Source organism: Syngnathus scovelli, chromosome 14 (assembly GCF_024217435.2).
Source record: "Syngnathus scovelli strain Florida chromosome 14, RoL_Ssco_1.2, whole genome shotgun sequence".
NCBI classification, from domain to species: Eukaryota; Metazoa; Chordata; class Actinopteri; order Syngnathiformes; family Syngnathidae; genus Syngnathus; species Syngnathus scovelli.
In genome coordinates this window covers 6362321-6377354 of record NC_090860.1, presented here as the reverse complement: position 1 = coordinate 6377354, position 15034 = coordinate 6362321, and the positions used below count along the sequence as shown (strand labels likewise).

The 15034-nt window shown below is 44.8% G+C and overlaps 2 protein-coding genes across 6 annotated transcripts; one reads left to right on the top strand and one right to left on the bottom strand.

The window, feature by feature from the left end:
• The first annotated feature begins 81 nt into the window (after positions 1 to 81).
• On the top strand, positions 82 to 4980 carry slc18b1 (solute carrier family 18 member B1). Of its 4 annotated transcripts, none has more exons than XM_049739674.2 (13): positions 82 to 292; positions 1120 to 1244; positions 1618 to 1713; positions 1825 to 1898; positions 2341 to 2488; positions 2924 to 3080; positions 3148 to 3386; positions 3459 to 3542; positions 4018 to 4113; positions 4195 to 4269; positions 4463 to 4556; positions 4735 to 4784; positions 4908 to 4980. In XM_049739674.2, the coding sequence occupies exons 1-13, from the start codon at positions 256 to 258 to the stop codon at positions 4935 to 4937; spliced, it is 1305 nt and encodes a 434-aa protein (XP_049595631.1). In that variant the 5' UTR covers positions 82 to 255; the 3' UTR covers positions 4938 to 4980. The 4 variants fall into 4 exon arrangements, with proteins under 4 accessions (XP_049595631.1, XP_049595630.1, XP_049595632.1 ...); XM_049739673.2 differs by having other exon boundaries at positions 84 to 292; positions 3451 to 3542; XM_049739675.2 differs by lacking the exon at positions 1120 to 1244 and having other exon boundaries at positions 86 to 292; positions 3451 to 3542.
• A 303-nt stretch (positions 4981 to 5283) lies between these two features.
• On the bottom strand, positions 5284 to 14848 carry ahi1 (Abelson helper integration site 1). Of its 2 annotated transcripts, XM_049739667.2 has the most exons (25): positions 14338 to 14848; positions 13757 to 13863; positions 13119 to 13537; positions 12957 to 13036; positions 12667 to 12856; positions 12401 to 12593; positions 12195 to 12290; positions 10503 to 10688; positions 10259 to 10414; positions 10056 to 10188; positions 9862 to 9985; positions 9297 to 9526; positions 9032 to 9135; positions 8797 to 8915; positions 8448 to 8719; positions 8114 to 8277; positions 7954 to 7987; positions 7775 to 7803; positions 7581 to 7667; positions 7449 to 7493; positions 7201 to 7363; positions 6837 to 6883; positions 6466 to 6554; positions 5868 to 6062; positions 5284 to 5470 (listed from the first exon to the last, which is right to left on the bottom strand). In XM_049739667.2, exons 1-24 carry the CDS (start codon positions 14345 to 14347, stop codon positions 5870 to 5872), a joined length of 3270 nt encoding a protein of 1089 aa, XP_049595624.1. In that variant the 5' UTR covers positions 14348 to 14848; the 3' UTR covers positions 5284 to 5470; positions 5868 to 5869. The 2 variants fall into 2 exon arrangements, with proteins under 2 accessions (XP_049595624.1, XP_049595623.1); XM_049739666.2 differs by having other exon boundaries at positions 5284 to 6062.
• Positions 14849 to 15034: the final 186 nt, after the last annotated feature.

Here is a 15034-nt window from a genome sequence, read left to right as displayed (position 1 = left end):
ATAACTTATTATTATGCTAGATAGTCTTAGCTTTTTGCTAATTATTACTAGAATTGCCAGCGCTTTTAGTTTGAAGGCGCTCCCGGAAGCAGCTGTCTTAACTAAGGACGTTAAAGTAAAGCAAGCGAAAGTGAACATCGGCGTGTGAATTTTCGTGAGTGCTTGTTAATGTCAGCCAAATTCTCTTTTGTTTCTTTTCGAATATCGCAACATTTTTACAGCAACCCGCTGCAAGTCGTTCACTAAAGAACGAAAATGCAGCCCGAAGCGGAGGCAGACCTTCAGCCACAAGGTTGGTTACTTTTGCCCTAGGCAATTTGATAAGTCGCAGCATTGTGCAATCGTGATTATTGGCACCGCACAGATTTGAGGTTCGGGATTCAATCTGGTTTGCAACCAGGTATTCCTATTAGGGATTTTGATGATTAATACAAAAACATCAGTGCCACTGATTGTATGCAGTTTGGGATTCTTAAAAGAGACAAGTTGTATTAATGCAAGAACAAATAATTTCAAGGGGAAAATAAGCTTCAATATAAGTGCATTTATATTGCTAATTTTATAGTGTGGATTTTTTCACTGGCTTGGCGCAACACAATCATGAAACAATGTTAGCTAATTTAGTAATTGTGTATTTTTGAAAATGATTCTTACAAGAACCAAGTTGAATATTTTGTTTAAAAAAAGATTAAAATGACAATAAATAATTCATAACATTCCCAGAATAAAGTGGTGTATTTTATATTAGCATTTTATTCCATTAAATATTAAGGCCGCACAATTTGTCACAATTTTAATGGGTATGCTGATGCTCTGCTACATTATCTAAGGACTTTCTCAGGCAGTAGTCAGCTAACCACCAGGGGGCGAACGTAAGATTGAACCTTCATTCAGTTGTCAAAATCACAAGGGAGTGCACCACTGAGAGAAGAAAGTAGGACAACAATTGGAGATGAGCTTCAGCTAGTGATCAGCATCTGTTGTTTGGATCCAGGGCAAGTGACGTTAGACAGTAATAGTATGTTTCTTCAGAAAATTGGAATATATAGTATATCTTTTATTTGTAATAACGCAGCCCAAATATCCAAACATAATGTTTCGACTTTTCTTTGAAAAAAGAGGAGTCGAGGCAGCCTCCGGCAAGGATGACAAAACAGCAGATCCTCACCTTGATATCCATGGCGTCCGTCAACTTTAGCTCCATGATCTGCTATTCCATACTGGGGCCCTTCTTCCCCATAGAGGTAAATGCTCCTAAACCGGACCCCAGGGCTACCCTAAAAAGTGCGTCTCAGTTAAGGGCTTTAAATAACCTTCATGAGTTCTCTCAGTGCTTGCATCAGTATTCAAGAGAAAAAAGTGCCAAGCTAGCTAGATAGGATACATATATGGATACATACTCTCAAAGGAAAAAAAAAAAGAGAGAAGTACACGTGCATTGAAAACATGATGCAAAACACGATTTATAACCCATAAGCAACAGATATTTGAACTCATAGGGTGCTGCAACACTTGTAGCGAGACAATATCATGATACACGGACATGTATTCTTTATCCTCTGCCCGGTTGGCACACAGATTTAAGAGTTCTGGTGGGCAATGAATGTTTGTGCCCAGGCAGAAAAGAAAGGCGCGTCTCAGACAATGGTAGGCGTCATTTTCGGCTGCTACGCTGTGAGCAATCTGATTGGCTCGCTGATCCTGGGCCGCTATGTAAGTACAGCATGTTCTTATGTATGTGCATGTGTGTAATGCGTATGATAGGATGTGCATTCACTACATGCACACTGACTGCGTCTTTGTTTTTTCCCCCCTCTCTATCAGATTGTTCAAATCGGTGCGAAAATGATGCTCATCACAGGACTCTTTGTGTCGTCAGGCTGCACCATACTCTTTGGGTGACAATCGTTTTATGCAATCAGAATTCATATTAGGGTTCTTCAAATTTTGCCGCCAGGGAGTTTTTCCCGTTGACCTCCTCAAAATCCTCGCAATCAAATCATTCAAATATAACTACAGTAAATATAACTACTGCAGCTTTTTTGAGGAAAAAAAAGTGCAAAGAACAAAGACGTAGTTTGTCCACATAAAAAAGTTATTGAAAAATAACTATATATATATATATATATATATATATATATATATATATATATATATATATATATATATATATATATATATATATATATATATATAAATGCTATGGATATGCAGATATGCATTTTTCATCAAACAATATGACTTAATGTAGTCCAAATTAATTTGCGGTCCCTCAGACTATGACTCGCTGATGTTTGAGAACCACTAATTTAAAAGACTGGGATTGATTTCTTCTGACAGGCTGCTGGACAGAGTTCCCGCCGGTAGCGTTTTCATCGCCTTGTGCATCATCGTGAGGTCGGTGGACGCCGTCGGCTTTGCAGCAGCCATGACCTCTTCATTTGCCCTCTCGGCAAAAGTATTCCCAAACAATGTTGCGACTGTTTTGGTGAGTGTAGATGTCCCTTTGTCTTGGTCTGGCATGTTGTTTACACGGCGCGATCACGAGCGCTCACGTTTGAGAGCTGCTGTTGCATTCCCCGTCGGCTGTTTCCTTGGGAAATGCTCGCCGGTGCAAGCATGTAAGGATTACTGCGTGAAGCATTAACTGGTCGGGTTTGATCAATAGGGAATCTGTTGTGGGGAAACTATGCAACTCAGTTTGAGCTTTAAAAATACACGAAATTAACAGCAACCTGATTTAGCCAATAAACTAGCTTGCCTTAACCGTTGGCGATCAGTTCACAGGGGCGGTTTAGTTGGACACGGCCACGGGTTCTGATCTCCTTTTTTTGTTCCACATACTGTATTGTTCATTGTGTCTTGCCATAGTTGACATGTGGAAAATGCTCATGTAACTGAATACAGCACTTTTTCCATGCAGGGGAGTTTGGAAGTGTTTACTGGCCTGGGCCTCATCCTGGGACCGCCGGTGGGAGGCTGGTTCTACCAGTCCTTTGGATACGAGGTTCCATTCATGGTGCTCGGCTGTTTCCTGTTGATTATGGTGCCGCTCAACATCTACATCCTCCCTTCCGTCGGTATGATCCCATGTTGGTTCTCAGCTTAGCCAGCAATCTGATCAGTAAACTGTCAGTCACTTCTCAGACGCCGCCTCGTCAAAGAGCTCCTTTCTGAGACTTCTCAAAAACCTGAAAATCATCCTGCTCTGCTACGTCATCTTCACCCTGAGCTCGGGTCTGGGCTTCCTGGACGCCACCTTGTCCTTGTACGCCGTGGAGGAGTTCCAACTGTCGGCCGGCTATGTGGGCCTCATCATGCTGGGTCTGTCCTTCCCGTACTCACTGGGCTCCCCGCTGATAGGTTTCTTCACAGATAAATACCCCGTGAGTATGAAAAGCCATCTTTTCTTACGAGTCTTCTTTTTAAGCGTCAGCCTTTGAACTTTAGGCGTCTAGGAGCTGGTTCATGGTGATGGGAGGCGTTGCCACGGCTGCTGGCTTCCTCTTGATGGGGCCTGCCCCTTTCCTCAACATACCAAGGTACTTTGCAACTAGTATGTGGAAGCACAGCACTATTCATGAAGTACTTTCAAATCAATTCCAACTGGAACAAAGTGTCGCACACACTGATAAAGCTCAACGCCAATGAATCAAACTAATTCCAAAACGCACGAAGTTATGTGCTTTATTTTCAGTTAGGAGGTAAAAAAAAAAAAAAAGCTAGCATTGATGACGGCAACTGTGTTTTGACCTCCTCCAGCTCCATCTGATTAGCATACCAAAGAAAGACCTCCAACAAGGAGGTCAAAACCCGCGGCAAAGAAAGATTATGCAAAATCCACTTGGCCTCATTTGGTTCTTAAATTATGAAAACAAGTTACTGTAAGACAACAATCATTACATGTCCCGTGAAAATATTGCAGTTGTATAGTCATTAGATTTCGGAACATGAATGCATGTAACTTCAATGCGGCCCTAATACAAGTGTCTCCGCGTCCTCAATCCCCATTCTCAGGCAACTGTGGCTGCTGGTTGTTATGCTGGGGGTAATCGGCTTTTCCCTGGCTATGACCGCCATCCCCATTTTCCCAGAGATCATCAAGTGCGCCTAGTGAGTGCCTGGGTAACGTTTTTCAGTCTTACATTGCAAAGGTCGAGAGAGATCATTGGTTTCTTGCCTTCTCTCGTGCAGCGACAACGGTTTCGAGGAGGGACTGAGCACTTTAGGAATGGTGTCGGGGTTGTTCGGAGCGGTTTGGTCTACAGGGTGAGTTAAGTCAAACTCGTCGGGTCTGATCTGATCAATACGGAAATCAGGGTGCAGAGCTTTAGAAATCCATGAGAGGTTAAAAAAAATCTTAAGACTTCAATTTATGCAGAGCACTAGACTGATTAACCAGCAAAGTAGTCTGGTCAGAAAAATAGGGAAGCTAAGACGTATGCTTGTAACCCGTTTGCAGGATGTTTTACGGGCCCACCATGGGTGGCGTCATCACACAACGGCTAAACTTCGAGTGGGCAGCCGCCATCCAAGGAGGCTTGGCATTCCTGGCGGTAATCCTGGCGTGTCACCTTTGATACGTTTTTTTTTCTTTTTTCTCCAATTGTTATTTTCCCGTGTCAAGCTTTTAAACAAATACAATTGTTGCTATTGCCTGTGGACTTCCACAAGCGCATTCGCAGTAGGCACACACATTTCAAGTGTTGATGGTGTGATGCAATGTGTTGTCAGGCATTCCTGCTGGCGATCTACTACGTCTCACATCCGGGGACGCCGCAAAAGTAAGCGACATGTTTTAACAGCACAAACTAATTAGTACAGAATGTGCCGAAAGTTGGCAGACAAAAAAAGTTTAAACATCTAACCAAATACATAAAACCTTGCTTGCCTTTTTCTACCTACAGGCTTCCCGACAAGCGGCAACAAACGGATGAAAGACTTCCACTATTGGATGAATAAAATACTTGAGTAAAATTGTTCCAACGTGCGTGAAAGCAGCCTGGTTGCCTACCCTCCATTAGCAGATGAATGTCACATCACACACACTAAATGTTTTGATTATTGTGTACTTGTCGGGACACAATTGTCATGTACAATTTCAAGTCAATGCACCCTGGGACCCTTCTTTTTTTTTTTTTTTTTTTAAATAAATCTTGTATATATGTAAATGCCAAAAAGTCAGCTGGCTCCATTGTACTTTTATCTTCAGGTCATAAAAAAAGTATGTGTTGTTGGAATACTTTCCGGATGCACTTTAAATGATGACAGAGGCAACTCAAACAATGGTAAAAAGTTTAATACTGTTTAAAAATTAACTGTTTAATATAAAATAATTTCTTGTAACAATATTTTTTTTAACCTGTAATACATGTGTTGAGCACAACTTCCACAGTTGTGTGATTTGGGACTTGAAAGTATCACGACGGGGGATTTCGGCAAATCTCGTTTGATTTCACAAGTGATAACCCTAGAACAGGAAATGGAACTTACTGCCACGCAGCAATGCATGATCTAGCTGCTCAGTTCAATACAACAAATTCCTGATAAATCACACTTGTTTTTTATCAAGCAGGTAAATAATAGCTTAATAGCTTGTGGCTAACGGCTAGCGTGGAGTAAACAAATTTTTTGTTGTATTACACACTGGCTAGAAGTGAGTTAAAGTTAAGAGAATCAAATTAAGTGGCTTTAACATTATTTTCTATGGAGGAGAAATTTGTTTTGGAATTAGTACAATGAATTGTCCCACTCTGGAGGTGCCACTATGCAGAAATTCAGCCCGTCTAATAAATAATGTCAAGATGGTTGGCCTTTTATATAAAAATAATAGAAAAAAGTGATTGTCTTCTGTACAAAAAGTGTACCGTCATGCGTCGAGTGGCACAGCATCATCGGGCCTCTTAGTCGGTCTCTTCGGGAGTGGGCGACAAGCGGGTCGGACTTTGTCGGCCGACTCAGTTCCGATGTCCGGGTCAGAAAACGTGGCCTGAGATGTTGCGGGCACTGGTGGTGGCGGTAGCCTTTTCAAGTTCTTTTTCACTTTCTTTTTCTTTTTAAGCCTGTGCCAAAAGGAAAATGTACAAATTAATACGGCACGACCGCTATGGATTTTTTTTTTTTTTTTTTTTTTAAGCCAATTCCGATATTTGGCAGAGTAAAATTATGGCAACCGATAAATCGGTCAATTAATTCCCAAAAATCTAACAAATGGAATGACTTTTGTTCCCTTGATTTTTACTACAAATATATGAATTACAGGCTGAACAGGTTGGGTTAAGGCCCAAAATATTGCAAAGTGAGTTTGAATATTTCCACTTGGTCCTCTTTAGTAGCGAGGCCTCACTGTGACTTATTGTGGTGGTTTCGCGTCGGTGTTACAACTGTATTGCTTCATCACTGAGAGCAGTTTAAGTTCACATGGAGACATAAGCAGGGAGACTTGAAAAGCAATTTGGTCCTTACTTGGCTTCCGTCAACTCTGGCTCGGTGTCGGTTAGGGTGGGCTCAGAGAGAAACCGAAGTTCTCCAGAAGGAGTAAATGCAGTGGAGACCTGGGAATGGCACAGAAGCACATACATAGTTACATAGTCATAATGAAGTGTCAATAATGTCTTCACTTTTGGGATGAAAAAGGAAACCCTGGCCAATGCAAAATAAAAAAAGTTTGTAAACCGCTGTAAGCTGTCATCTGGTATCGAGTTGCCCTCTTGTGGCTCTTCTTGCAACTACAGAACTATATAATTTCTACAAGGACAATGCTTGCAGTGGCTCTTAGAAAAGCGTTTGCTATGAATTAGCAACGAGGCAACAAGTACACAAGGAAATCAGCTCACTCTCGTCGGTGTCGTCCTCTCCACGGCCGCCTCTTCACCAGAGTCTCCTACGAGCACAAAGCAGCTCCGCATGAAAGCTGATCACCATTAATAGCGTTCAGTGTTTATTGCAGGACCTGTGTTTGCGTGTGTGCTTTAAGAGGCAGGGCTTTTGTGCTGGGAGTATAAACAGTGTCAACTAAAAGGTTTAGAAAGACCATAATGTCAATGCTCATTTCTGAGCGTTTGGCATGACACCAGCAACCTTTTCTGTTGAATTGTCTTCTGTGCAGTAAATTGAACAGTAAACTTCAACTACTTGAAGCGAGCACGCCTAGCTTCTTATTCGGAAGTGTAGGAGCGAGTGCGAGTGTATCCGACGTACTGGGATCGGCGACGTAGGCCACAAGAAAGTAGCCCTGCTGTCCGTCCGCCAGGCTGCCGAACCACCAGTTGTCATTATCTTTATAAAGCACACGGATGGCGTCACCGCGCCGCAACGTCAGCTCGTCCGAGCGGTTGGCCTTGTAATCGTACAGCGACACCACCTGTGGGAGAGAGACGCATGGCGGCTGATGGCCACAGGGCGGCAGTCGCATTATTTTCGTGGCGGAAGGCGGAGTGCGCGCTTACCACATGTTGAGACGAGTCCGGCGAAGGTTCATAGCTGGGCAGAGACTGTAGTGTGACAAATGTTAAGCAGGTAAGTGTGAGGAGGAGATCTTTTGTGAAATACATTTGTAAATTTGGAGACGGCGTCCTCACCGTCTGAAGCCTGGACGTTCCCTTTCGATGTAGCCCGACAGGACTGAAGCCGCCCAAGAGAGGAGGGAGCGAGGTGTTGGCTCTTATCTGAGGGTGGGAGGGAGACATTAGTTCCATGGAAAATGTGCACAAAAGTGTGTACCTAATAAAGTAGCCAGTGCGTGTGCTAGGTTATGAATAATGAAAAGATGTACCGTGCTGATGTCTGAAAATAGGCTCCTTCCTGTCACAGGGAAACACAAAATAATAATGTAATTCAATGTTAAAATAATAAAAGGTTCCATAATGATTGTAAACGTCATCATGCATTATAATAACAACATTCTAAAGAATCTGAAGTGATATTGTTAACAGCCACTGAAGTAAGCAGTACCTGGTTCAAAAGATGAAGACCTGCGATGTGGATCCTTCAAACAAACAAACAAACAAACAAACAAACAAACAAACAAACAAACAAACAAACAAACAAACAAACAACATGGTAAGCTTAGATGTTACACAGCATAAAGAAGGGTAGGGGTTGCAAAATTTACCAGGACGGAATCCATTTGCTCTTTGACTCGCTGCATTTTCAACGCCTGCCTGGTAGCTTGTCCCAAGCGGCCGACGGAGAGGGAGGTTGGCGTGCTGCAAAGCAGCTCGGGCGTGTTTGACACCGGCCCGAGCTCCTTCATGCCGAGCACGTCCAGCTGGGACACTGCAAATGGACAAAGCTCGAACGTGGGCCGTTGTGGGGGCGACAAAAAAAAAAACAAAAAAAAAACAGTCGCTGCCTTTTCTATAAAAGTCATTTACAAACATGCTGGCAACATTTGAGCCAAGTTTCCAAAAATAAAAGTCATGATATTATAGAGCGGCCAGTTCTACCTTTGCGGTCATGCAGGTACAGTTGCACGGGCTGGCCCTCCCCAAAGGCGCAGAAGGCCACCATGTTCTCGTGAGGGTGGAAAGACACCCCGCACAAGGGCGAGCTGTAGCAAAGCTGAGAGTAGACGGCCACCTGGTCGCCGGATTCGGCGTTCCAAACGTACGCCATTCCATCCTCGCTGCCGGAGAAGACGAAGCTGCCGCACGGCGTGAAGGTGCTGGTGATCCTCTCCCACTGGTTGGTGGCTCCCGTGTATTTTTTCATTGTCATACTGAGACAAACAAAAACAGAAATATTAGTGATCAGTGATCGATCATTGTCAACAAAAATGGTGAACTTGAGTTGTACATTCTGAGATCCAAGTTCCTGAGGACGTTGTCTTTGGCGTGGATGAGGAGGCAGCGGCCGCTGGGATGGACCTGCAGCATGTTGATGGGGATCCCCTTTAGGGCCGCCTCCGTGTGAATCTGGAAGACACGCTCAAGTCAGGGTTGGCTGAGCAATCACTTGAATGTATTCAATGAAGAGATTTTATTTTTCAAGCCTCATCAGCCGGGCCGGGCCGAAGGGAGGTGCGCGTTACCTTCTCCACACACCAGTGATGCCAAGGCTGCTGCTCGCCATCGCTCACCGAAGTCTTCCACATGACGATGCTGCCCGTGTTGTCCGCCGAAAACATCCTGTCTCCTGGCGTTTTGCGGAAAGCAACGTTGTTCAGGCAATTTTTTCCCCCCATTTTTGTCATATATCAAGTTAGGAAGATCCTGATGATAAACGGTGGCCCCCTTCATCATTTAAGATTTCGTCACCCAGAAGTACAAATAACATCGTGGCTTAACGTTCTCTACCTTGGGCGTCAAAGCAAATGCTGTTGATGAAAGCAGTGTGGGCTTCAAACTCGCGCAGGAGCAGGCCGTTGATGTCATCAACATCGAGCCTCCAGGCGCGGACAACGCAGTCGTAGCCGCCGGTGAGCACCAGATGCTGCGCCGCCGGGTGGTACTGGGCCGTGTACACAAACGACGGGTGCGGCAGAACCTTGCGTGCGGTCGGGAGGAACTGCTCCACATCCCACTCCCTGCAAAAGCGAGTAAAAGCATCACGATGTATTTTGCGCTTGTGTCCGTGGTTTGATTTCATAGTGGCCTCCGGTCTCATGGACATCACATTTCGATTAACCGCTAGCGTGTCCTCTGCCTCCACGCATAAGCAACTCACCTCTTTATTTAAAAAGAAAAAAGAAAAAAGAAAAAAAAAAGGCTTTCCCTCTCTAATCTCCTCACCTCAAACAATAACATTTCCTCAAATGGCGGTAGTCCTTCCTAAGAGATGCCGGATGTGTCCTCTACGCAAGACAAAGAACGCCCTCCTCAAATATTGTTCACATAAGTACACCGAGCGTGAGCAGCGCACCTGACAGTTCCATCGGAGGAGATGGACAAAAGTCGTCTGTCGTCGGTGGACCAGCAGAGTTCGTAGACGATTTTAAGATGGCCGCTGAAGGCCGCCAAGGCTTTCCCAGAGGGAATCTCAAACACTGCAACAAAAACGACATTTATGATACTCAGCAAAATTGTTGTGAGGTTTTCCGGCCACGTGTCACTCACCCACAACTGGGAACAAATCTCTGTCGGCACACGCGGTGGCCAGAAGCGTTCCGCCATGAGAGAAGAGCACTGCCAAGCAGCCCATTTGACCTCCGCGGAAGGCCAGCACGGGCTTGTTGGGAATGCGACACACCTTCAAAAGAACAACATTTCCTTGGTCCCAAAGCCACACCGATCACGAACGAGGCCTTGCTGACACTGACCTGGCCGGGAATTCGGCTCCACTTCAACACCGGCGCGCTCGTCCCTTCTGCGTGCAGCGAGGACGTCCTCTTGGTGGCACCGTCCTGCAGCTCGCTATAGGAAGTGTTGCCTCGCTCCTCCTGCAGCGCCATCATGGAACGCACGCTCGGGTCCACCTGAATGCAGTTGAGAACAGGGACCGCATAGCATGTCTTTATTTTTCCGTCACAACCATATGGCAGCTCTTTTTGTTGTCTTACTTACGTGCTGAGGTAGTCGGATGCCTTTGACGGTGACGTAGAGGGTGGACGCGTACTTGACGCGAGGGTAACGCCGCCACCACTCCACCACCTCGATGGTGCGAGGCTGCCTCTTGGCCGACGAGGGTGGACAATAGAGCTGAAGGCGGATTTTGCTGCCGGTGTTCAGCACGCCGTTGGCGCCGACCGGCTGGACGTTTAAAAAAACAAAAAAAGAGCATGGAAAAGTATAAGCAAAAAGAGACACAGCTTGTTGTATTTTTTTTTAACAATTAAATCCATCCATTGTATAGAAGCAATCAAAAGTAATTTTCTACAAAAAGTCCCCTTTAAAGGGCTAGAGACACCGGTATATGTATAAATCGGTTTTAGTTAGCTTATGGGCTTATAAATATAAATTGACGCTCGAAACAACGAAAAGGAAGCTGTTGCTCTGAAAAATATAATTTAAATTTGCCGCACAGACGAGTTTGACTGCACCGAGCCGCCAGCCGGAAGTGACGTCTCATGACGTCTCAAGTTGTACGCGTTTAGCTTCAGTGAATGTAAACAAAAAGAGAAGAGGGGCCAGCGCGGAGACATCGGGCCAGGTTTGCGGCCAACCCAGCTCGCCTAGCCGTGCCTTCCATTATCCTGGCGTATGTTCGTTCGCGGGACGACAAGATGGGTTGAGTTCGCCTGATAGGATCCACGAACCGGACAGTGTGTGCTCGTGTTCAGAGCGACTAGCGTGCTATCACTCTTATTGTTCATCTTCTTGTTTTAATTTTCCTGTGTTGTTTACTTGTATGTGCGTTGTGAACTCTGTCTTGTCACCCTGGGATAGTGAGAGACGTAATTTCGATCTCTTTGTGTGTCTTGACATGCGGAGGAATTGACAATAAAGGAGACTTTGAGACTTTGACTTTGAAAAGTATGTAGAAGCGTGACGGGAGGGGCACAATTCAGAAAACGTGCTCAGCTCGTCGAAAAAATGTGATTTAAGAAATAAAATAAAAAATGCGCCTAAAACCTAAACCAAACGCTGCAGATGTTCATTTCTCCATGCGCAGTGGTCAATTCGGCACTCTACTCTTTGTACTATGCCAACCTAACCACAGTGACGGGAGAGGCACAATTCAGAAAACGTGCTCAGCTCATCGAGAAAATGCGATTTAAGCAATAAAATTAAAAATGCTTATAAAACCTAAACCAAACGTTGCAGGTGGTCATGTCTTCATGTGCCGAGATCAACTCGGCACTCTAAAGCCCCCAAGAGCACTTTTTACTATGCCAACCTAACCAGAGTGACGGGAGGGGCACAATTCAGAAAATGTGCTCAGCTCAGCCCAAGTGAACTGCTAGATTCATCATATTCTGCGTCAAAATAGGTTTCTGAATCGGATAAAATGATGCTAATATTGCCGCTAGAAACGGAGCTGTCGCTATCATCTGCCATGTTGTTTGGGTTTGTTGACATCCAGATGTACAACTTGTAACGTCACAGTAATGGCGCCGCCAGTTTGGCTTCGTGTGGGACCCGATCGATAAACTGGCATTTCATTTCAGCTTTATTCTTAGTAATCGGTGTCCATTTTTAATTTCCAATGCGGCAAATGTGTTCACTTTATACATTCTATCAAATTCCGTTCTAATTGAAAAAAAAAAAGGGATGTCCCTAGCCCTTTAAAGGGCAATTCGGAGTTGAAGAAAATACCTTCAAGAAGGCCCATGCGATCTTTCTGAATCCTCGCTCATGCGTCTCAACGTCAACGTTGGATTTGGCTTCCTCCATGGTTAGAAAGTCCAAGATCTTTTGAGGGCGGAAAGAAGATAGGAAGGAAGGAAGGAAGGCAAGAAATTATCTACTGGAAAAAAAAGGCTCTGAAGTTTTAAATGTTGGGGCATTTTTGTGTGCATCACCTCAAAGAAGAGGACAACTTTTGGGCTCTCGGGGTCCCGCCCTACAAAGTGTGAAAAGGGCTCGTTGAAGATGATCTGCTCCTTCCACTCAGGGATGACCGACTTGTTCTTCTTGAAGTCGAAGGGCTGTGTCATGATGGGAAGGATGTGGTCCACTGTGTCTTGCTCGTAAAATGATGACACCGGACGATGGCTGAAAGCCAAACATCAAAATGTCTAGGATGTTGTGTTAGATTATTTTTAAGGGGTGGGGGGGGCTTTCTTACCTGTCTTTCTTTTTGACGTACTGGCCTGTGATGTCATCCACCACGTGGACCTTCACCATGGGATGCGAGACGCGCAAGTCCGTCTTGAGGCCATCCGTTCGGTGTACGTACACCCCTAACACCAGGCCGTCGTTTTCGTTATTGGTGGCGGGCTTTTTGGGCACTTCATTGGCGTTTCCTTCCTCCGAGGCTGCAAAAGATCCGTCAAAACTATGTCAGCGGTAGCCATGGTAGAACAAGTGGCCGGGGAGCGGAAATCCCAAAGGCTTTGTTCTGCAAAAAGTATTTACTTGACTTCTTCTTCTTCGTCGTCTTCTTCTTCTTTTTCTCCTTGGAGTCACTTTCCACATCCCCGTCTTGGTCATGATCTCTGATGGAGAGAAGCTCTATCAATCCAAAATATTAATTTGAAATATGAAAACAGCAATCAAATTCAAACAATGAAAACCCACCCAAAATCCGACTCGGCGGTGGCAGATTTCATTTTCTTCTTCTTTTTCCTCTTCCCTACGTCGTCACTCCCTCGCGTGTCTTCGTCTTCTGGCGTCATCTGCTGCTGGTACTCCCGCAGCAGCTCCTCGCCGTCCTTGTCGTCATCTCTCCTGGCGTCGTCTTTCCGTCTGCCCTTCTTACTCCCGCGTTTTGCTTCCTTCTGCTCGCCCTCCGCTTCAGGGTCAGCGGCATTGTCGGGCAAAGGCCGGCTGGGAAGTTCCCTCTTAGTCTTCCTCTTGGCTTTTGATGGTCGAGTGTCCTCTTCGTTGTTGCCGTTTGTGGCCGTTTCAAACTCACGGCCATCGTATTCCAGATGATGCGCGTCGTCGTCATCGGACTCCCCGCCCTTTGTGACGCGGAGGTTTTTGAGAGTCTGAAGCTGGAGAGGAGGAAAATCGTTCATTGAACATTCTCTGGAAGAATACGCAGATGAAGTCAAGTATGGGAAATGTGCCGACGTTAAAAAAAAACCAAATTAAATCTGATGAGTAAATTGGATCAAAAGTTTTTTTTTTAAATGTTATTTTTGGCATAATATATTCCAACAAAAGCAGTAGTCTTGAAATGTAAGGCAACACAGACGAGGAAAATGACTTACCACAATGCTCTCGTTGATTTCGGGGGTTTTCTTCTTGGACTTTTTCTTAATTGACTTCTCTAATGTCTTGTCCAATCTGTCCTGGGTCGCTGTCCAGGTACTTCCACCTTTAATGGGAATATCGTACACAAATCAGACAACAGCTACTGGAAATCCTGCACAGTCAACGTAAATTAGGTTAAATGAGTTGACTAACAGAGTGACTCCTCCGGATTACATGCACCTGACACTTTATTAGGTTCTAGACAACAGAGTAATTCTCGCTGGCAAATATGGACCAGATCACCAAGAAGTGTGATTAGCACTTTGTTGAATGTATGTCTCCAAAAATCAGGTTTTTTTCTTCAATGTCTTTGCAAAAAATAATATGTAGGGTGGCCCGCAAGACTGCCTACACGTGGAAGTGTTTATTTCTCAGTGGTGCCATCAAGAATGCAAAAGCTTTTGTCACCCGGAAGTACGTGTGACGCCACGATGACGTAACCATAAGAGGGATATGGAGAGACGCAGCTTTTACACTTTTGAGCTTTTACAAATTTTGAGTCATCATTCTCCAAAACAAATTTTAAAGAATAACTAACCTGCAGGCATCACCGTCGTCTGTCATTTAGCTAGCTACGTTAGCGTGCTAACGTTAGCTCAGCTTTGCTGGCGGTGACGTCATACGCAATTGGTTAATGCGTGTCCAGTTCGGCGTTCAAACGACCTCTTGGTGAACTCTGACCCGGTTGGCGACCAAAGGCGGTCATAAATACGCTATGAATATTAACATAGCGATAACCACGACAAATAGTGTAAGAAAAGATAAGCCCGCACGCGTAGTAATTCAGTAAGTCTGGGGTTCAGTGTAATGAATCAGTGCATATACAACACCGTTGTGACCGTTCATTGTGAATAAACGAGCTTACGACGGTGGTCCGAAGCCGTTGCGCTTTTCCTCCCCCTCACACTACGACACCAATTAGTATCTGTTTTATCGGTACTTTCTCCCGTCTGCGAGTGGTTTATTCGGCCAAAAGTAGACCGACATCCTCAGCAAAACACTTGAGCGTTGACATGGCTGCGCGAGCGACGCTTTTATTCTTCTTCGTTTTGTGTTTTTCTCCTCCTCGTCCTTTTCTCTGTGTTTGTGCCTCCAGCAGGACTACAAATGTAACTACAAGTTTACAGGCACAAGATAACGATATCAAAGCCTGCTCTTACGAGGCTGTCGAACGGGTAGTAATTTAGCAATTGACTTTAGAAAGACATAATGTTTAAAAGTGTTGAGTATTCTGT